Source organism: Nicotiana tabacum, chromosome 11, assembly GCF_000715075.1.
Source record: "Nicotiana tabacum cultivar K326 chromosome 11, ASM71507v2, whole genome shotgun sequence".
Classification (NCBI taxonomy): domain Eukaryota; kingdom Viridiplantae; phylum Streptophyta; class Magnoliopsida; order Solanales; family Solanaceae; genus Nicotiana; species Nicotiana tabacum.
In genome coordinates, this window is record NC_134090.1 from 154000519 (window position 1) to 154019676 (window position 19158).

Here is a 19158-nt window from a genome sequence, read left to right on the forward strand (position 1 = left end):
TACGACAATGCTACTGCCCTTGGCTAAGTCAAGCCTATAGGCAAACAAACTCCAAATGACTCCAAAATCGGTCCGCATATATAATAGCATACTAGGAACATGGCCTACAACCGAAATCCCTAGATTCCCCTCTTAGCTCGAAAACGTATGGCCGTGACACTCAGGCACGTACGCGGCCGTCGCTCGCAGGCTAGACCCTTAGTCTCATCCCAAGTCCTCTCTAAACCCTCTTGGCACTCTTAGGGTATGCAACACAACATATCTAGATGGTTGTTGCCTCATGCATAGCCCCTCTACTCGATGCTCCTTTACAACGCATCGTCACCACACGTCATCTATATGACTGACACTTGTCCTGCTGCACTGTAGCGCACAGTACCATGGATGCCAAGAACCCCCAAAATATGGGGTGTAACAATACTTCTCTGTTGAGGGAGAGAAATTGAGTTTTTTCTTCTTTTCTTGCAAAAATAAAGAATTCTTCCATAATGAAATCTGTTTCACCACTAAATAAAAATAATTGTATTCTTTTGTAACCACTTAACTCCCCTAAATCTTATGCCCTTATCCTTTCTAAATGGGTTGGGTCGTTTCATACGGGGGACCCGCCCGATATCCAACAATCAAAAAAGAATGACACTCTAACACACTTCTATATACTTTAAAGAAAGTTTACCGTCATGCTTAAAGTTATAAGGTTTAAGAATATTATAACCAACAAATGTTTATGTTTAAAACAATAAATTTTATGAATCAAACTATGTGACAAATTAAAGAAAATTGGAAGTAAACAAATTAAAGAAAGATATTACATTATTACACTACTTAACACTGCATTTTGTATATGACTCACACACACACACACACACAGAGTACTACTTGGCTTCAAGGGTTTCGACCTGTAAATTCTCTTTCTCCGATCTGCAAATCCAATTCAATTCCTACAATCCATTTCTACTCATACAATCTCATCTCAGATTCAGAAAATCCATAACGATCTAGAAGAAATTCTCAATTCAGAAAATCATTTTTCACTTTCTCCAAAAAATCAGAATCAATACTTCATATTCATCCAAAACTGTGGTGATGTGAGAGCTGCTATTTAAGAGCTCATTTTGGTTCATTTTTAGGGTTTGTTTGAATGATAAAGAAAGTTCTAGAAGATCTAAGGATTTGGATTTGGATTGATTTCATTGCTTAGTTAGAAAGTCACAATGGATGTTGATTTAGTTGTTGATATAGCGAGCCTTGATGCCGAATTATTGCAGCTTCCTGAATTTTCACCTTTGGCTATCAAAGATAATCCTTATGCTCAGAGGCTCTTTGATCAATGGCTTTCGCTCCCCATCACGACTTCTAAGGTAGTTCCACAGTGCCCAAATTTTGATAATGTTTTCTGTATTTTGCTTTATTAAGAACTATATTTTGATATTGCAATGAGTTTAAGTGCGGGGTTAAAAATATGCATGCAATCAGGTCATTTATTAGGTATATACTTGTAAATCTTTTGATAAACATTAGTTGGTAATCAGTCAAAAATGGTTCTTCTTCCATTTCAGTTGATGCGGCATAGTTTGAATTGGTATGGTGTTTAAGAAAGGAAGAAAAACTTTCAAGCTTGTGGTCTTAAACATGGCTTAACATTTGTGTGGCTATAGGATTTTCTAAACTTGTGGTATTAAACATTTCATAACATTTGCATGTGCGATAACATTTGTATGGCTATAAAAGTTTATTATCAAGTGTAGATGGGAAGTTTATGTTAAAGTTTTTCCAAATTTAGAAAGCAGTTCAAGTTAGTGGCTTACTGTATCATAATACGCTGCTATATGATCTATCTTATACGTATCTCAGAAGTGATTCTAACAACTATAATACGTTTGTTTCATGAGAATGTCAATTATTTTTTGTTGAGCGAAGTATCATGTGGAGTATAATGTATTATCAAGTCTCCTAGGGCGAGGAATGATTAGAAGGCGCCATGAAGATATGTAAACCTTTTTGTGTAAAGTGAAGAAGAAAGATTTCAATAGTCTGTTGCAATTTTGAGCACTTTCTCTGAGTTCTTTTATCCACTTTTTCTTTATTGACAAAATGTACATGTCTGGGCTCCGGCTCTCTTGGATCAATTGTGTTGCCTTTTTTTTTTTGAGCCGGCTCTTGCTCTTTACCAACAAGATTCTATCATTGCTCACTCTCAAAAAAGAGTAAACAATGCTCGGAACTTGATAGTATGCACATAGGACTGCAACAACTTGTTGCATTCGATGAAAATTAATTCTGTGTGTTCATGGAACTACTGCCACTAAGAAGCTTTCCTAGGATGATGGAGATGTGCTGGTGCTTTTGTGTAATGGAGACTCTTCGTGAAATTTTTATACCACTGGTGATGAATGATAGTGATATTGTGCTTGAGGATGTTCAGCTGGAATCCAATATATTTTTAAAATGTTACTCTGCCAAGATATTGTTCTGAGCCAGTATTACACGAGTCTGAGGTTTTACGAATGGAACATCGGACCTGATAATTATTGAGCTTACATGTTGATTTTTTATAGTTCTGGGAACATATGATGTTTCGTTTTGGAAGAGCTCTCTGCCCTGCATTATTGCAAACAGAAGCGATGAATATGCATTTTTTCTGTTTCTGATAAACATTGTTGTTGATCTCAGTTGATTGGCAAATGGAAAGTAATCTATTTTCACTGTACATGCAGGTGAAATCTTTGCTTGATAATGCTAAGGGTGGTAGTCCCTTGAATGTGACTGGAACTTCTTCTAGCACAAATGTTGCTGCAAGCAGTTCTTTGCCGTCTATGTTTCCCGCTGGAAGTACCCCTCCACTTTCCCCGAGAAGCTCATCTGGTTCACCGCGAACAACAAGACATAGGGCAGGCCCCTCTATATTAGGTTCTCCTCTGAAATTAGTGAACGAGCCTGTTAAAGAGCAAATACCACAGGTATGGAAGTGTTGCAAAACTAATTCAGAGTGATGCTTTTTCTTTCTTTTTGAGCACAGACAGATTGTGACGATTTCTTCCTTTTGATCAAATGCATATGATGATAGCAGTTTTATTTTCAAAATGGCCGTCCACCTCCGAATGAATTGAAGGAACGCTGCTTGTTTAGAATAAACCAATTTTTCTATGGTCACATGGATGGACTACAAATGCATGGTAAGGTTCCTTTTTTTTTTTTTGGGGGGGGGGGGGGGAGGATTGCTTTCTTATTGACTTTGAGATGAGTATGGATATGTGTATATCCTTTTAGGTTTAATATGAGAGTTTCTGTAGTATCTCATTATCTTCCAGAATATACCTTTTTGTTTTTTGAGGCCTTTTACCAATTTCTCTTATCATTCTTTTGTTGGCTCTCCAACAAATGCTATAAGATCTGTAATTATGGTTTTTAATGAAATAAATTCTTATTAAATGCATAGAACCTACAGAATTGTGAAGTTACATGCCCCCTTAAAACAATTAATAGATATCTATGTGTAATTTATTGAAATTCTTAGGGTGCTACAAAATTTGTTGGAGACTGCAAAATAAGACGAAATATATGCACAACAAGTTCAACCTTCTTAAGATTTGAAGTGAGATTAGACGGGATTGTGACAGAGGCGGATCCACCTCACAGATTATGGTGCACTTGCACCCATCCTGTTTGGAGCTATAAGCTAGACTTTCAATATAATTTCCTGAAAAATTTGTTGTATAGTGTAGGGTGAACCCATGGTCAAAAGTGGGCGTTGGGTCCCAAGGTTTCAGACCCTATGTTCAGACATTCGATTTTTGTTTTGAGTTCGTCTTTCTTTCTCTTTCTCTTACCCTTTCTTTTCATTTCTCTTTTCTCTTTGACTTCAACCAATTTGATAAATTCTCTTCATGGTAAATTATAAATTAAGAATTCCGATATTAGCTATTGATTATTTCTAGTTGAGATTTGTTTTATCTTAAAGTACTCTAACTTTGTTTTACAACAAATTATTTATGTGACTAAAAGATTAGTTACGCAGTACATGATAAAACGTGCTTCATATCTTTTTATTCCAATCAAATTTTTGAAGTTTTAAATAAGTAAAATACTTTTTTTGGTAAGCAACTCACATAGAAAGAATTAACCATATGCTCTTAAGGCTTTTTGATATCTTTGTGTTTCTTTTTAATTTGAATTAAAACATGCAAAAGTTTAAATTTTTAATTTACGGCATTACTTTGTCATTAATATTCTACGTACCTTAAGTTTCTCTTTGCTTTGACACAGTAAGAACCAAATCAATTTAAGACCATATTATTCAATAATTGTATATAATATTAATGATACAAATAAAAATTATGATTTATCAAGTATGAATTATTTAGATGATGTGCAAAATTGATTAGCTGTAAAACACAATGACAAGTATTAACTTTAGTTAAAGTTAATGGTGCACCCATGATATTAAAATCCTAGATCCGCCTTTGGATTGTGATACCTAATGCAGGGAAATTTTTTAGAACAAAATGTTTTCTTTTCTTGATCAATAACTTCCGGTTTCTTGTCCAAACATATTTTGGTTTGTTTTACTTGTAACAAGGACATGTTTTGTTTTCAAAAACATAAAGAAAACAATCAAAATACAAAATAAATACGCTCACTGCTCACAGTTATCAGAAAACTATTCTACCAAATCTAAACACTCACAGACACCACACAAATCAACCCCCCCCCCCCCCCAAAAAAAAAAAATGAAAAAAAGATGACACCAAAATGTTTTCTAGTACAGACACCGGGATAGGCTCAGTCATTTAGGGGAATGACATGGTAGTTGAAGATGTAACACAGAATTGATATGGAATGGTTGAAATAGAGGAGTAAAGTGTCCTGATAAAACACTAGAGGAGTAATGGAGTGTTATGCGATAGGAAAATACCTAACAAAGTGACAAGTTTTATGAAACGGTTGTGAGACCACCAATATTATATGGGAAATTGTTATGCCTCATAGGATGATTGTTGTAAAATCCAGATATTAAGATGATCATACAAGAACTTATTGTAAAAATTGGTCATACCAAATTTGTAATATTAGAAATGATCACATCCGACAAAAGGTGCAACTGCAGTTACACGAAGATTGCTTATTACAAGAAACTCTTTAGAGAAGAGATTGTAATCTTTGCAGCAGGTGGCAGATGCTACCATTGTGAAGAACATAGAGTCAATTAGTTAAATATCTCCTTCTGCACTGCAGACATACATGGAAGCTTTACTCTGTTTTTGAATTTATATGGAGTCCAGTGATCCAAAATAGACTTTGTCAGCTGGTAGGGGTAGAGGATATGAAAAGAAAAACAGAGGTAATATTGGAAGACTATTCCTTATTGTGTAGTTTGGACAATGTAGAAAGAAACCATGGACGCTTTTTGAGGAAAATGAATGTATCTCTTATATAAAGTTAAGATATCCTTCACAATTTGTACTTTTGGTGTAAGAAGAATGTTCAGACTCCTTACACAAATAAGAGGGATCAAGTATACAAAGTTTATGTATATTTTCAGTACTTTTGTGGTACTGTTTCTTTACTAAAAATTCTTTTTTCTTTATCATTAACTTCCTTAGTAAAAAATTTATAGTGGAAAAAATGAGAGTACGTTGCCCGATATCGTTGTCTTACATAGTCTTCCAAATAGACTGGTCCATATGTGCGATATTATTATTGTTAAATATGCAAAAAGGGGGCGGGATAGACCTAAGATAAGATCCACAGAGGCAAACTCAGCGTGGCTCAACTAAGAATAGAATAAAATGGAATGAAGTCCATTGAGAAAATGGTTCAAATTCCAATCCAGTAGAGGCAATGATATTCGGTGATTTTTTCTATCTACCTGTAATGGAAGCAAAAGATCCATGTAGGCTAATAAAGTAGTAGGGACTAATGCTTTATTATTGTTGTTACACTTATATTAGGTCCGATGTTTGTCTGTAGATGTCACGGAGAGAAGTGACCTTTAGTTTGGAGAACTCTCAATTCGCCTTAAAGACAAATTATTTAGTATTGCAATGAAATAAGCCCAAATCAAGCACAACTTATGTAGAAGATTCATATATCAGATTCTGACTAGTTTTTGGAACTAATTACAGCATATCTGAGTCTGTTTAGTGCTGAAATTCTCAATATGGTTTACAATTTGTGAGTTGGGGGGTGTGTGTGTGTGTGTGTGTGTGGTTGGACTGGAAACCAAGTGTAGGCTTAAGACTAAGCTGGATCATGTATAAATGTATAAAGAGTAGTTTATAATTATTTATGCTAGCTATATGGGCCGTCGGCCTACATGATTTGATTTATTATTCATGCTTGTGTTTGACATTCCATATAACTTATTTTTCCTTGGTTTGTTAGAATTTAAACCAATTACTAAGGAAATATGCAAGTTGCCGTCGTTCTTCTCAAGGGCTCTTTTTAGGAAGATTGATGTTGAGGGAACGGGCATCATAACAAGGTATTCTTTCTTCTCAATTCTCAAGATGATTCATTTAATTGGGGTAATTCCTAGAAGGTCATCTGCACCTTTGGAACATGGATGAAAATGTTGGGATTAAGGGCATCCTTTTCTTCCTTTCATCCTTCTATATGTCTTTTCGACCTCCGGTAACGTCCTTCTATTTGATATATAATACAGTTCCTTGAGTAGATATATCCTTCTATATATTTTGATAGTTTGAGTAACTTAATACTATTGTACTAAGCTCCCTTCACTCAGAAGCTCAATTTTTTGTTATAGTTACTGTGCTAGTTATAGTTGATTATATTTGAATTCTAGCTTCTTTCTTGAACGTTGTACTTTGTCTTTGCAGAGGTTTTAAGACAGAACTTAATAGATTTTGTGTAAGGGAGGAATTATTTCATAGGAGTTTTATTTCTCAAACATTTAAAGTGTATTAACTTAATAGGTTTGTCTGTTGTTTTCGACAGTTCCAGTTAAGACAGCTTCTTTTGGTCTGTATCTGTATCTCTTTGCTTTGCAAACTTATAACACCTTCTCCCATGTTTATTTGTAACTGCTAACACTTGAAAAGAGAAACTCGGAAGTGACAGCAGATGTAGGGTACTAGTAATGCAGAGTATACCTGAGCATTTAGTGTTAATTCATTTCTCACAATGTCTGGATCTCTTTTTTCAAGTAGTTTGCTGATGCTATTTGCTTAACATGGCTGTAGGGATGCCTTTGTTGATTATTGGGTCAACGGAAATATGTTGACAAAAGATATAGCAACCCAGATTTACACAATCTTGAAGCAGCTAGATCTCAAACACCTGACACAGGTGCTTTCTCTACTTTGTTTGTTATTTGTTTGAGTGACTTGTTATAATTACTTTGCAGTTTCTTACTCGTCCTATCCGAAAGAGCTAAAGATTTGGTCTGATTCATGATTACACGGAGAATATTTTTAGATTGCTAGATCTGTTTTTTCCTTGTTCCAATTGAAACTTCAACCAATTTGATTGTAGGATGATTTCAAGCCCGTGCTTCAAGAGCTTTTGGCAACACATCCTGGGTTAGAGTTCTTACGGAGCACACCTGAATTTCAAGAGCGATATGGTACCTTCTCAATGTTATACTGTATTAGTTGCTGATGCCCTCTATTAATTTGATATTTTGACGTCGTTAAAAATTTGCATGCGGAACTTTGTGCCCTTGAATTTGACGATGTTTTGTGGGATGTATATAACCACTGTCCTACATGAGCTGTTCTATTAGACATCCCTATCAATTTCTTTCTTGAGAGGACCATTACATGTAACCAAAGCAGATAACTAAAAGTGCTACAGGTCCCCAGTTTGTTGTAGTTTTTTGGTTTCAGTGCTAGATTAATTTGTGAGGTGTGAGTTTCTCTGATGAACTTGACAGTATTTTTGAGGCAATTATATGTTGAATGAAGTATGCTGTGTTACTCATCCCCCATGCCTAATGGTGGAGAAGAAAGACAATAAAAGATCTAATTGCCTTTTCTGGTCTTTTGGTACATCAAGCATGAGAACTTTAATTCCTCGGCAAAGCTTTCTCGTCTAAGACTTGAAATTTCCTTTGGTTGCTCTCTCTAAAGGAGTCCCATTCCCTTTTACCCGTCACCCTTTTTTGCGGGGTTCTGTCAGCTTTCTTGGTTTGGGACCATTAGGAATGGAGTAGATAGTCTTTTTTTTCTTTCTTAAAAGTTGGAATGATACATCGTATTTAAATACCTGTTTGTAACATAGAGGGGTTACAAACTATTTTACTCTATCTTAACAGCTAATTTTCTTGCATTGGCCAGCTGAAACTGTAATATACAGAATATTTTTCTACGTGAATAGATTGGGTAATGGTCAACTTACCCTCAGGGAGCTGAAGCGTTCAGACCTAATTGCTGCAATGCAACATGCGGATGAAGAAGAAGATATTAACAAGGTCCTTAGGTAAATATCTTTGCAATGGGATTGACTTAATATAGACATGAAAAAAGTTCACAGTTTTCTTCGTTTTGGGAAGTTTTAGAGATTCACTTCTGTTATGCCACTTGATATGGTCTGTCCTTGTTTCTTTGCCTTGTAAACATCAAAATATCTATGTCACATGATTTAATTATGCATGTTTATGTGGCAAATGGTGGTGCTAGGAAATTGTACTTCTTTGACTAGTCATAGAAAGAAGAGAGAAAAAATGCATTGTAGATCACATGATTAGCAGATCCATTTTGGGAGATAAACATTACAAAAGCACATCACAATGTTTTGCAGATTACTTTGAAACTCTGGCTTCCTCATAGAAACTAAGTCAAACATTCTGCTACTTTCTTTACTTACCTTTTAGAGTTTGTTCTATTGACTTTGGCTTGACACTACCCTGATAACGTTGGTCAAGTTCTTTTTACTGCCGTTCAAGCAAATATATCTGCCACGTCATTGAGCATCTTATTTTTGCTGCAGGTACTTCTCTTACGAACACTTTTACGTGATATATTGCAAGTTTTGGGAGCTCGATACGGATCATGATTTTCTGATTGATAAAGAGAACCTCATTCGATATGGCAACCATGCCCTTACATACAGGATTGTTGATAGAATATTTTCTCAGGTTGGAGTCTTCCTTGTACTCTGTTTGTCACTTATCAATTTGCCTTGCCTGCTTTAATGAATAAATTGTTGTACTTTTGGGAATGCTTGTTTATCACGTTATAAGGAGTTCATGTTTTAATTTTCTTTCGCCCCTTAAGGGATATCCAACAAAATTGGAACGGCACAGAGAGGATTAGCATGTTGTAATGTTTTTGTCAGGTTCCAAGGAAGTTTACAAGTAAAGTTGAAGGAAAGATGGGTTATGAAGACTTTGTTTACTTTATATTGTCGGAGGAGGATAAAACATCAGAGCCTGGTCTTGAATACTGGTAAATTTCAGGATTAACACGAAACTCTTTTTCAAGCTCCATGAAAATTTGAACTTTTCCTCCTGATTCTTTTATAGTGGAGCATTTGGATCTTTTTTGATGAAGATGGAGAATTCAAGTCTCTTTACATCATTACTGTGATTTTTTTTTTCCTGCTAAGCGGAGATTATGTTACTAATGTTCTTTTTTTATGAAGGAACTGATTTCAACTATCCATGTCAATTTTATGACTGCAGTTGATTAGTGGATTCCTTCTGTATTCTGCTTCCTAATTTATTGAGTGAAAAAGAGGAGTTGGGGGGGGGGGGGTAGATGTTTTGGTGAATGTTTTCAAAAAGCACTTTTGTTTAGGCTATAAAATCGGCTCTCCAATAATTAATAGCATTAGGAGCACCAAATATGCTGGTACTTGGAAGTCGGAAGTATATGATATTATTATTGTTCGTAAGACTAATATGCTTGTGCTAACCAGGATATCACGAGTATGAACAAGGTTTTGCTTGCAAATTACCTACTTCTAGTTCTAATATATTTGTTGCACTTAAATTCTGTGCCCTGTTTGTTTTCAGCAATTGTTTTGTTCTGCATAAGACAGTTTTTTGTTTTATCGGAGATAAAATAACCAAAGGGCTGTTTTGCCTAAATCCAAACAATACATTTGTTTTCTGGAAAGGTGGGGGGGGGGGGGGGAGGAATAAAAACAAAACAAAACCACAACCATCTTAGCTTTCTCCTCTTTTTCTAGGAGAAAAACCAGAACCAGATCTAAGATGTATGAAGTAATTCACAATTTCACATAGGTTGCAAAATTTTATGATAATTCAACTGCTTATGTCTCACCCATTTATGAGCATAGAAGCAACATCTTCCCTTCTTCCCCCCTCCCCCAAAAAAAAAGTGATGGTCTGATTTTAATGAGATGTGGATCAAAGATGTCTTTTTTTTTTAAAAATAACCATGGTGTTCGGTCCAGCTTGCGCACACCTCGACTAATTCCACGGGATACCTAGTACCTCCCACCGACAATAGGTACTAGGTAACTAACTATGTCCACCAAAGTTTGGACAGATGGGAAGAAATCATCTGAGACATTATGGAACAAAGGTGTATTGAAATATTTACGACTTTGGTAGCTTTTAACTTGTAGAATTATTGGAGATCCAATTACTTATGCATTTATTTACTGGAAAACCAAGGTACTTATTGAAAGCATAAGATTTGAGTACACAGAGTACCTTTTCAGATTAGTAAGGTCATTTTATTACTTTTGTGGACCCCTGTAGGTGCAGAATTTTACATAGTAGATTAGTCAAGCTCCCTCAATATTTAGGGAACTGATAAGTCAACTAATGTGTCTTATCATATACGTCCAACATTTTACACCCCAAAATAAATAAATTATAGACATTGATATTTCAGTCTTCAAACTGGTACTGCAGTATCGTCAAGGTATCTCTGATTTCTGTGTCCACAGTACCCAAAAAAAGGAAGCTGGTCTAGTCAACCAAACTTATCTGTCTTCTTTCCTAATCGTCTTTTCTGCTAACTTTTTTAGTGGCTCTTTAGCTTTTCTTGGTTGATTAGACTGACTTATTTGTGTATGCAAGCATTGCTGTGTTGTCTCTAGTTTCATCATAGTTGGCGAGATAATATTAATTATTATGGGCTGGAAGTCAAATTGCTGGTTTGTTGTATTTTGATAATTAAGAGTATTTCTATCAGGAATTATCGTGACAGTCAGGGAAGGCCATTTAGTTGATTGTGTTTTGCATTAGTATTGCTTGAATTCACAGCTAAGAATTTAGGCAAAGTAATGTCATTATAGAATGATGAGTCCCCTTCGGAAAAATAGTCAATTGTATTGTTGTGGGACATGCACAAACTCACATATGACACTGCCTTTCTTTTCTATATCTCAATTTATTTTATGGGCAGGTTCAAATGCATAGATTTGGATGGAAACGGTGTTCTGACTAGGAATGAAATGCAATTTTTTTATGAGGAGCAGTTGCATAGAATGGAATGCATGGGCCAAGAGCCAGTGCTTTTTGAGGATATATTGTGCCAGATGGTCGACATGATTAGTCCAGAGGTAATCTTTGTTTTTTTCACATGTGATGTCTTTATCTGTTGTGTCCTTTACATGCTGTGACATATCCATCAGATTAATGCTTTTCTTCTCTAACGAAAGAACACTTCTGGTTGACCCCTTTTGGTACCTAATTTGAAGTTTGTAAGTTGCATTCTCTGAATGGTCTTTTCTGTGAAAGACGGTGATGCATAAGTTAAAGTTAGTGAACTGTATTTCTTTTTAAGCTGTCTGGTGGGAGGTTGACAGTCAGATTTTATCTTCTTGATGGTGAATTAGTGAACCAATGTGCTGAGTAATTTCTTAGCCAATGGTCCTTTGGAGATTAGAAACGCAACAGTCATGATTAGTTTGGGAAAGAAGTTGTCGTTTTCTTTTTCAATCGAAATAATTAATGCCATTATTCAACTCTGTATTGTTTGACTTGATGTGCGATATGTAATCTACACCTGTTTTAATTTGTACCATCTGGGTTAATTTTCAAGAATGATACGTAGCACTGAATTTTCCTTACTTGCAGGATGAAAGTTATTTTATGTTACATGACTTGAAGGGCAATAAGTTATCCGGCAGTGTTTTCAATATACTCTTTAACCTCAATAAGTTCATGGCATTTGAAACTCGCGACCCGTTCCTAATACGTCAGGTAATTGAAAAGTTAATGTTTGATTAATAAGTAAAGGAGGCTGTTCTACATTCCTTCATCATTCTCACCAATGGATTAACATGATTTTTCTTTTTGTTCCAGGAGCGTGAGAACCCGAATTTGACTGAGTGGGATCGCTTTGCACATAGAGAATATATTAGACTCTCAATGGAGGAAGATGCAGAGGATGCCTCCAATGGAAGTGCAGATGTCTGGGATGAATCACTTGAGGCTCCTTTTTGAGTTCAGTTGGCAAGGTGGAAAGGTGTGGACTATCCATTTATCTACATCTCCTTCAACCGGTACATATTGTAGATTGATAGTTCTGTGAATCAGTATCTCTCTGATTTTTGACTTCATGTCCACTCTTTAATGTTACGAAACTACTATAAGAAAGTCTAATACTTGACTAAAATTACAAACACCTGGGATGACTAGCCCTTTTGGATGATACCAAATCATCACTGGCTGGTAAAGTTTTTTAAGCAAGCTGTTCTCCTAGTTTTTCCTATCCTGGGCCATAAAGTATTTTACATAATTCCCTTTAATGACGTGACCCTAATACTTGAGAAGATAAGAAAAAAAAACATTCTTCTGAGCATATCACATGTAAAATGCTGTCTGGAACTGAACTCATAAAAAAACTGAGAGGCTCCCAGGTGAAAGCAGAATCCTTGTTTACCAGAGATTATTTAGTAGCCAACTGATGGGATCCTGTCTCATTTTCAGTTGCAACATGTTGACATACAAGTTGTCTAGCACATGTATACACATGTACTACATCATAGCTAGCACATGTATATGAGTTGTATAGTAGGTGTAATACAAGTTGTGTAGCACATGTATACACGTGTACTACATCATAGCTAGCACATGTATATGAGTTGTATAGTAGGTGTAATTAGGTGTATGGCAACTAATAGATTAGGTGAATTAGTATTATAAATAGGCCTTGTAATCTTCTCTTCTAGATATGAAATATAGAACTTCTTTGGTTTCTAACATGCGGATCGTCTTACTTCAATCCATGTAATTGGAACCCATGAACTTATTCTCCGTAATTTTGGACATAACCGGAATGACATCAACGGTAGGTTTCGTTTCAGTCATCTTGCAACCGAATAATAGCAGAATCAAATAGTTAAGAACAGTGCAGTGAAATTTGAACAGTGCAGTGAACAGTACAGTGAACAGTGATATTTGAACAGTACAGTGAACAGTGAACAATGATATTTGAACAGTACAGTGAACAGTGAATAGTAATATTTGAACAGTGAACAGTGAAAGTTGTCAGGAAAAAATGGTTTGTTTCAGTCATCTTGCCAGAATCAAATAGTTAAGAACAGTGCAGTGAAATTTGAACAGTGCAGTGAACAGTGATATTTGAACAGTACAGTGAACAGTGAACAGTGATATTTGAACAGTACAATGAACAGTGATATTTGAACAGTACAGTGAACAGTGATCTTGGAAAATGAAAGTTGTCAGGAAAAAATGGCCGGAAATAGTGAAATAGAATCAAAGCAGTGAAAGACTGTTCTGAACAAAAATAATTCGAACGGGGAAAAAAAATTCCCAACAACAAACTGATGAAAAAACTTCAATGTTCTGATACCATGTTATATTGCCGTTTAGTCCAGATGTGAAGGTACAACAGGCTCAGCGTGAACAACTGGCGGTCATGAGTTTCCTTTCTGGTCTTTCTCCCGAATTTGAAGGGGCCAAATCGCAGATTTTATCTGGGATTGCTATCTCTTCCTTGAAAGAGGCCTTTACAAGAGTGTTGTGTACTGAAAAGTCTCATCCAGGTCCGACAGCCACGATCGATAGTGGTGCTCTGCTTAGCCGCGTCCAAAAGAATAGGAGTCATAGTAATCGCAATCGGAGTAGCGATAGTCGAGACCTAAAGCAAGGGGAAGTTGAGTGTTTTTATTGTCATGAGTTCGGTCATACCATACGTTATTGTGTGAAGCTTCAGAATAAGAACAAAAGATCTCAGTATGCCAACATCGCCACTTCCGAGACTATTTCACCATCTCAGTCATCATCTCCTCCTATCAATACTATCCCCGAGTCAGGTAAAACCACTAAGTGTCTCCTCTCTTCGTCATCCAAATGGGTCATTGATTCTGGTGCCACAGATCATATGACAGGTAACTCTAAACTTTTTTCCACTTTTCAGTCACATACCCAATGTTCCACAGTTACTTTAGCCGATGGGTCTACCTTATATGTTTTAGGGTCTGGCACTGTTAACCCAACATCTTGTCTTTCCCTTAGTTCCATCTTAAATTTGCCTGATTTTTCTTTCAATCTAATATCTGTCAGTAAACTTACTCGTACTCTAAATTGTTGTGTCTCATTTTTTCCCAAGTATTGTCTTTTTCAGGATCTTACGACGAAGCAGATTATTGGTAAAGGTTCTGAGTCTGGGAGTCTCTATGTTCTTGAATCACAGGTGCCGAAATCCATTTCTTGTTCAACTGTGTTGTCTCCCTTTGATGTACACTGTCGATTGGGTCATCCATCCTTGTCTAGTTTGAAGAAGTTATATCCTCAGTTTCAGAGTATTTCCTCTTTAGATTGTGAGTCATGTCAGTTTGCTAAACACCATCGCCTTCCTAAAGTTTCTAGAGTCAATAAACGGGTCGACTTACCTTTTGAGTTAGTTCACACCGATGTTTGGGGTTCATGTCCTATTATCTCTAAAACTGGTTTTAGATATTTTGTTACCTTTGTGGATGATCATTCTCGTGTTACTTGGTTATATTTAATGAAAAATCGTTCGGAGTTGTTTTCAATTTTTTGTGCTTTTTGTGCTGAAATAAAAACTCATTTTAATGTTTTCGTTCGTAATTTAAGGAGTGACAATGCAAAAGAATATTTTTCGGATTTGTTTAAAGATTATATGGCTACAAATGGTATTCTACATCAATCTTCTTGTGTTGACACCCCTTCTCAAAATGGGGTTGCGGAACGAAAAAATAGACATCTTCTTGAAGTAGGCCGAGCACTCCTCTTTCAAATGAAAGTGCCAAAATGTTTTTGGGCTGATGCCGTCTCTACAGCTTGTTTTTTAATAAATCGTATGTCATCTTCTGTACTTCATGGTAATATTCCTTACAACATTCTTTTTTCCTCTAAGCCATTATTTCCTATTGAACCCAAAATATTTGGTTGTACTTGTTTTGTTCGTGATGTTCGTCCACAGGTAACTAAATTAGATCCAAAGGCCCTTAAGTGTGTGTTCTTAGGGTACTCACGTCTTCAGAAAGGTTATCGGTGTTATTCTCCAGATCTCAAAAGGTACTTAGTGTCTGCCGATGTCACATTCCATGAAAATTATCCGTTCTTTTCTTCATATGTTTATAACAGTCCCGAGGAAGAAGATGATACTTTGGTCTACACTGTCACACATCCGGTTAGTTCTCCAACACCTCTTCCTCAGTCACCCGTTTCCCTCGATCGACCATCCGAGCAGCCACCTGTTCTTCGTGTGTATACCAGGCGACAACAAACCTCAGAACCCGATCCTTTACCTACTTCTGCTTCGTCGGTAGATCCAACCTCCTGTGTTTCAGATCCTAGTTTGGATCTTCCTATTGCCATTCGCAAAGGTACACGACAATGTACTTATCCTATTTCTTCTTTTGTGTCTTATGACCATTTGTCTACTTCTTCTAGCTCGTTTATTGCATCATTAGATTCTGCTAGGATACCTAAAACTGTTCGTGAAACATTGTCCCACCCAGGTTGGCATGATGTAATGATAGAAGAGATGATGGCTTTAGATGAGAATGGTACTTGGGAGTTGGCCGATCTGCCCACTAACAAAAAGGCTATTGGGAGCAAGTGGGTATTTGCTGTTAAGTTTAACTCCGATGGGACAGTAGCTCGCCTTAAGGCACGCCTTGTTGCAAAAGGGTATGCACAGACCTATGGAGTCGACTATTTGGATACTTTTTCCCCGGTCGCCAAGTTAGCTTCTGTTCGATTATTCATTTCCATGGCAGTTACTTATGATTGGCCTCTGCATCAGCTTGATATAAAGAATGCTTTTCTACATGGAGATCTTCAGGAAGAAGTATATATGGAGCAACCACCTGGGTTTGTTGCTCAGGGGGAGTGTGGAAAGGTATGTCGTCTTCGAAAATCTCTTTATGGGCTGAAACAGAGTCCCCGTGCTTGGTTTGGCAGATTTAGTGAGGCTGTTCTAGAATATGGGATGAAGAAAAGCAATTGCGATCATACGGTGTTTTATAAAAAGTCTGATGATGGTATTCTTTTATTGGTAGTATATGTTGATGACATCGTTATTACTGGAAGTGATATTACAGGAATTTCAACTCTAAAGTCTTTCCTTCACACTCAGACGAAAGATTTAGGGCAACTAAAATATTTTTTGGGAGTTGAAGTTACACGGAGCAAGAAAGGCATCTTCTTGTCCCAAAGGAAATATACTCTTGACTTGTTAGCTGAAACTGGAAAGTTGGGATCTAAACCATGCAGCATGCCAATGGTTCCTAACACACAACTCGTGAAAGAAGACGGTGAGTTATTCGAAGATCCAGAGAAATATAGGAGATTGGTTGGGAAACTGAACTATCTTACAGTAACTCGTCCCGATATCGCATACTCTGTCAGCATTGTGAGTCAGTTTATGTCTTCCCCAACAGTCAGGCATTGGGCGGCTCTGGAGCAGATTCTTTGTTATCTAAAGGGATCTCCAGGACGGGGTCTAGTATATAAGAATAATGAACACACTAACATTGAGTGTTTCACAGATGCAGATTGGGCAGGGTCAAAAGCCGATAGGAGATCCACGACAGGATATTGCGTTTTTGTTGGTGGAAACTTGATTTCGTGGAAGAGTAAGAAACAAAATGTCGTATCTCGATCTAGTGCGGAAGCAGAATACAGAGCTATGGCACAATCTGTGTGTGAGGTTGTATGGATACATCAACTATTAAGTGAAGTTGGCTTCCAAACTACATTGCCAGCAAAGTTGTGGTGTGATAATCAAGCTGCTCTTCATATCTCCTCTAATCCTGTATTTCACGAAAGGACTAAGCACATTGAAATAGATTGTCACTTTGTTCGTGAAAAGATTCAACAAAAGCTCATCTCTACAGGTCATGTTAGAACTGGAGATCAATTGGGAGACATTTTCACAAAAGCTTTGAATGGAGCTCGAGTTGAATATATCTGTAACAAGTTGGGCATGTTCAATATATATGCTCCAACTTGAGGGGGAGTGTTGACATACAAGTTGTCTAGCACATGTATACACATGTACTACATCATAGCTAGCACATGTATATGAGTTGTATAGTAGGTGTAATACAAGTTGTGTAGCACATGTATACACATGTACTACATCATAGCTAGCACATGTATATGAGTTGTATAGTAGGTGTAATTAGGTGTATGACAACTAATAGATTAGGTGAATTAGTATTATAAATAGGCCTTGTAATCTTCTCTTCTAGATATGAAATATAGAACTTCTTTGGTTTCTAACACAACACAAGCTAAGTTGCTCGGACTCTGGTGCGGGTATCCGATACGGGGACGGATCCGAGTATCGGATTCGGCAAAATCTAAATTTTAAAATTCGGGGGTGCGGATCTGGATCTGGATATGGATACGGGTGCGGGGATTCGGCTAATAAAAAATAGAGCTATAAAAATATTGTAAAGTTTGAGAGATATTCTGTGAAAAACTTACATGAATATTGTAGAATTCAATCTTTCATTCTCCTAAATTTGTTTTATTTTTGATTTTGAGAAATCAAAATCTCAATTTTCCCCCCAAATTTGTCGATGGACTTCGGTCAAAGTGTCCAAAGTCAGTTGACCGAATCCGGGACGTATCCCGTCCCTGTCTCGTATCGGGACGGGGACGGCACTAAAATCGAAGAGTCCGCGCAACTTAGAACACAAGTACGTACCTTAGTTTACCGTTCATTTTAGCTTAGCTAATTTGGCCACCTATTATTACAGTGTAGTCCTCCAAAAATTCTTATCACTTTCATTTTATTTATTTAATATGAGTTGGAATGCCCTAGACTTAATGTGGATATATTGCTATGCCAGAAGGCTGAACTCTTGCCTTTTAAATTTCTACTAGTTTCCAGGAATGTGCCTGCATCGTACATTACCTCAAGCTAAATTTTGAGCTGCAAAAGTGAATTTTGCACAGATAAGAATCAAGTGGGACAAGCTGCTCTCTGTGTTCCACCAAGATGTTCTCTTTGAGATAGCCACAGAGGAATTTTTTATTGGTCTGCACAGAGCATGCTCTCAAGTGTTTCTGTCCATGCTAGTCTGAAAGCTGCCAACATGAATTATCAAGGGCTTGGCAAATGGACGATTGGCGATTGACTGTCAAATGTACCTTCTTGTAATTCAGAACTTTCACATTTGTTCTCTCTTTAAGAAATCAATGTTATTAATTATTTGTTGTAGTTCCAATTTTTAGCGGTGTCAGATACCTTTTTCTCTAGATGAGGTTTAGTGTAGTGAGTGCCAATGTGCCAAGTTGTATGCTTCTCGTTCCCTTTTTGTGGTCTGTGAATCTTGGTAGTTGTGTATGAGCTGCAATGATATTCTTCTCTTTCTTTGTCCTGCTACTTGGATGTTGACCTCAAGGATTTATAATTTTTCTGACAAATTGCATTGTTGATTTATTAGTCACAGGTCATAAACTTGTTCTAGTATCATCATACATTAGCCTTTGAATTTTGTTAAGCAAGAATGAATTGAAATGCATGTTCTTTGACTTGCAAGTCCAAGAGAAGGCAATAAAAAGGATATCCACATGCTTTTTTCCATTAAATTCGGATTTAGATGAGGTTTACGTAGTCGGCGGTTGCGGTAAGTTGACCTTCAGTATTAGAATACTCATGATATGATAAATTCTGTGAGACATTGAATGAAATATGTCCAAAAGGGCGAATGTAGTGAAGTAAACAGTGTCCTAATTAGTTTGGAATTGAGGCACAATTGATGTGTTGA

General features: G+C 36.7%; 1 protein-coding gene across 6 annotated transcripts; it reads left to right on the forward strand.

Moving 5' to 3' along the window:
* The first annotated feature begins 680 nt into the window (after positions 1-680).
* Positions 681-18773, forward strand: LOC107777963 (putative serine/threonine protein phosphatase 2A regulatory subunit B''delta). Of its 6 annotated transcripts, none has more exons than XR_012696815.1 (13): positions 681-1361; positions 2718-2960; positions 3071-3176; positions 6385-6484; positions 7203-7308; positions 7495-7585; positions 8298-8439; positions 8950-9097; positions 9298-9407; positions 11343-11499; positions 12017-12142; positions 12245-12444; positions 18272-18773. XR_012696815.1 is itself a non-coding variant. In XM_075225592.1 (13 exons), exons 1-12 carry the CDS (start codon positions 1215-1217, stop codon positions 12383-12385), a joined length of 1620 nt encoding a protein of 539 aa, XP_075081693.1. In that variant the 5' UTR covers positions 681-1214; the 3' UTR covers positions 12386-12407; positions 18272-18773. The 6 variants fall into 6 exon arrangements, 4 of the variants coding, with proteins under 4 accessions (XP_075081693.1, XP_075081695.1, XP_075081696.1 ...); XM_075225592.1 differs by having other exon boundaries at positions 3068-3176; positions 12245-12407; XM_075225594.1 differs by having other exon boundaries at positions 12245-12407.
* Positions 18774-19158: the final 385 nt, after the last annotated feature.

Excerpts from the sequence above, each read along its gene's own strand:
- LOC107777963 (XM_075225592.1), top strand. The coding sequence starts at position 1,215 with ATGGATGTTGATTTAGTTGTTGATATAGCGAGCCTTGATGCCGAATTA. Across the intron at positions 1,362-2,717 it reads TCCCCATCACGACTTCTAAG|GTGAAATCTTTGCTTGATAA; the intron begins GTAGTTCCACAG and ends CTGTACATGCAG. Across the intron at positions 6,485-7,202 it reads GGAACGGGCATCATAACAAG|GGATGCCTTTGTTGATTATT; the intron begins GTATTCTTTCTT and ends ACATGGCTGTAG.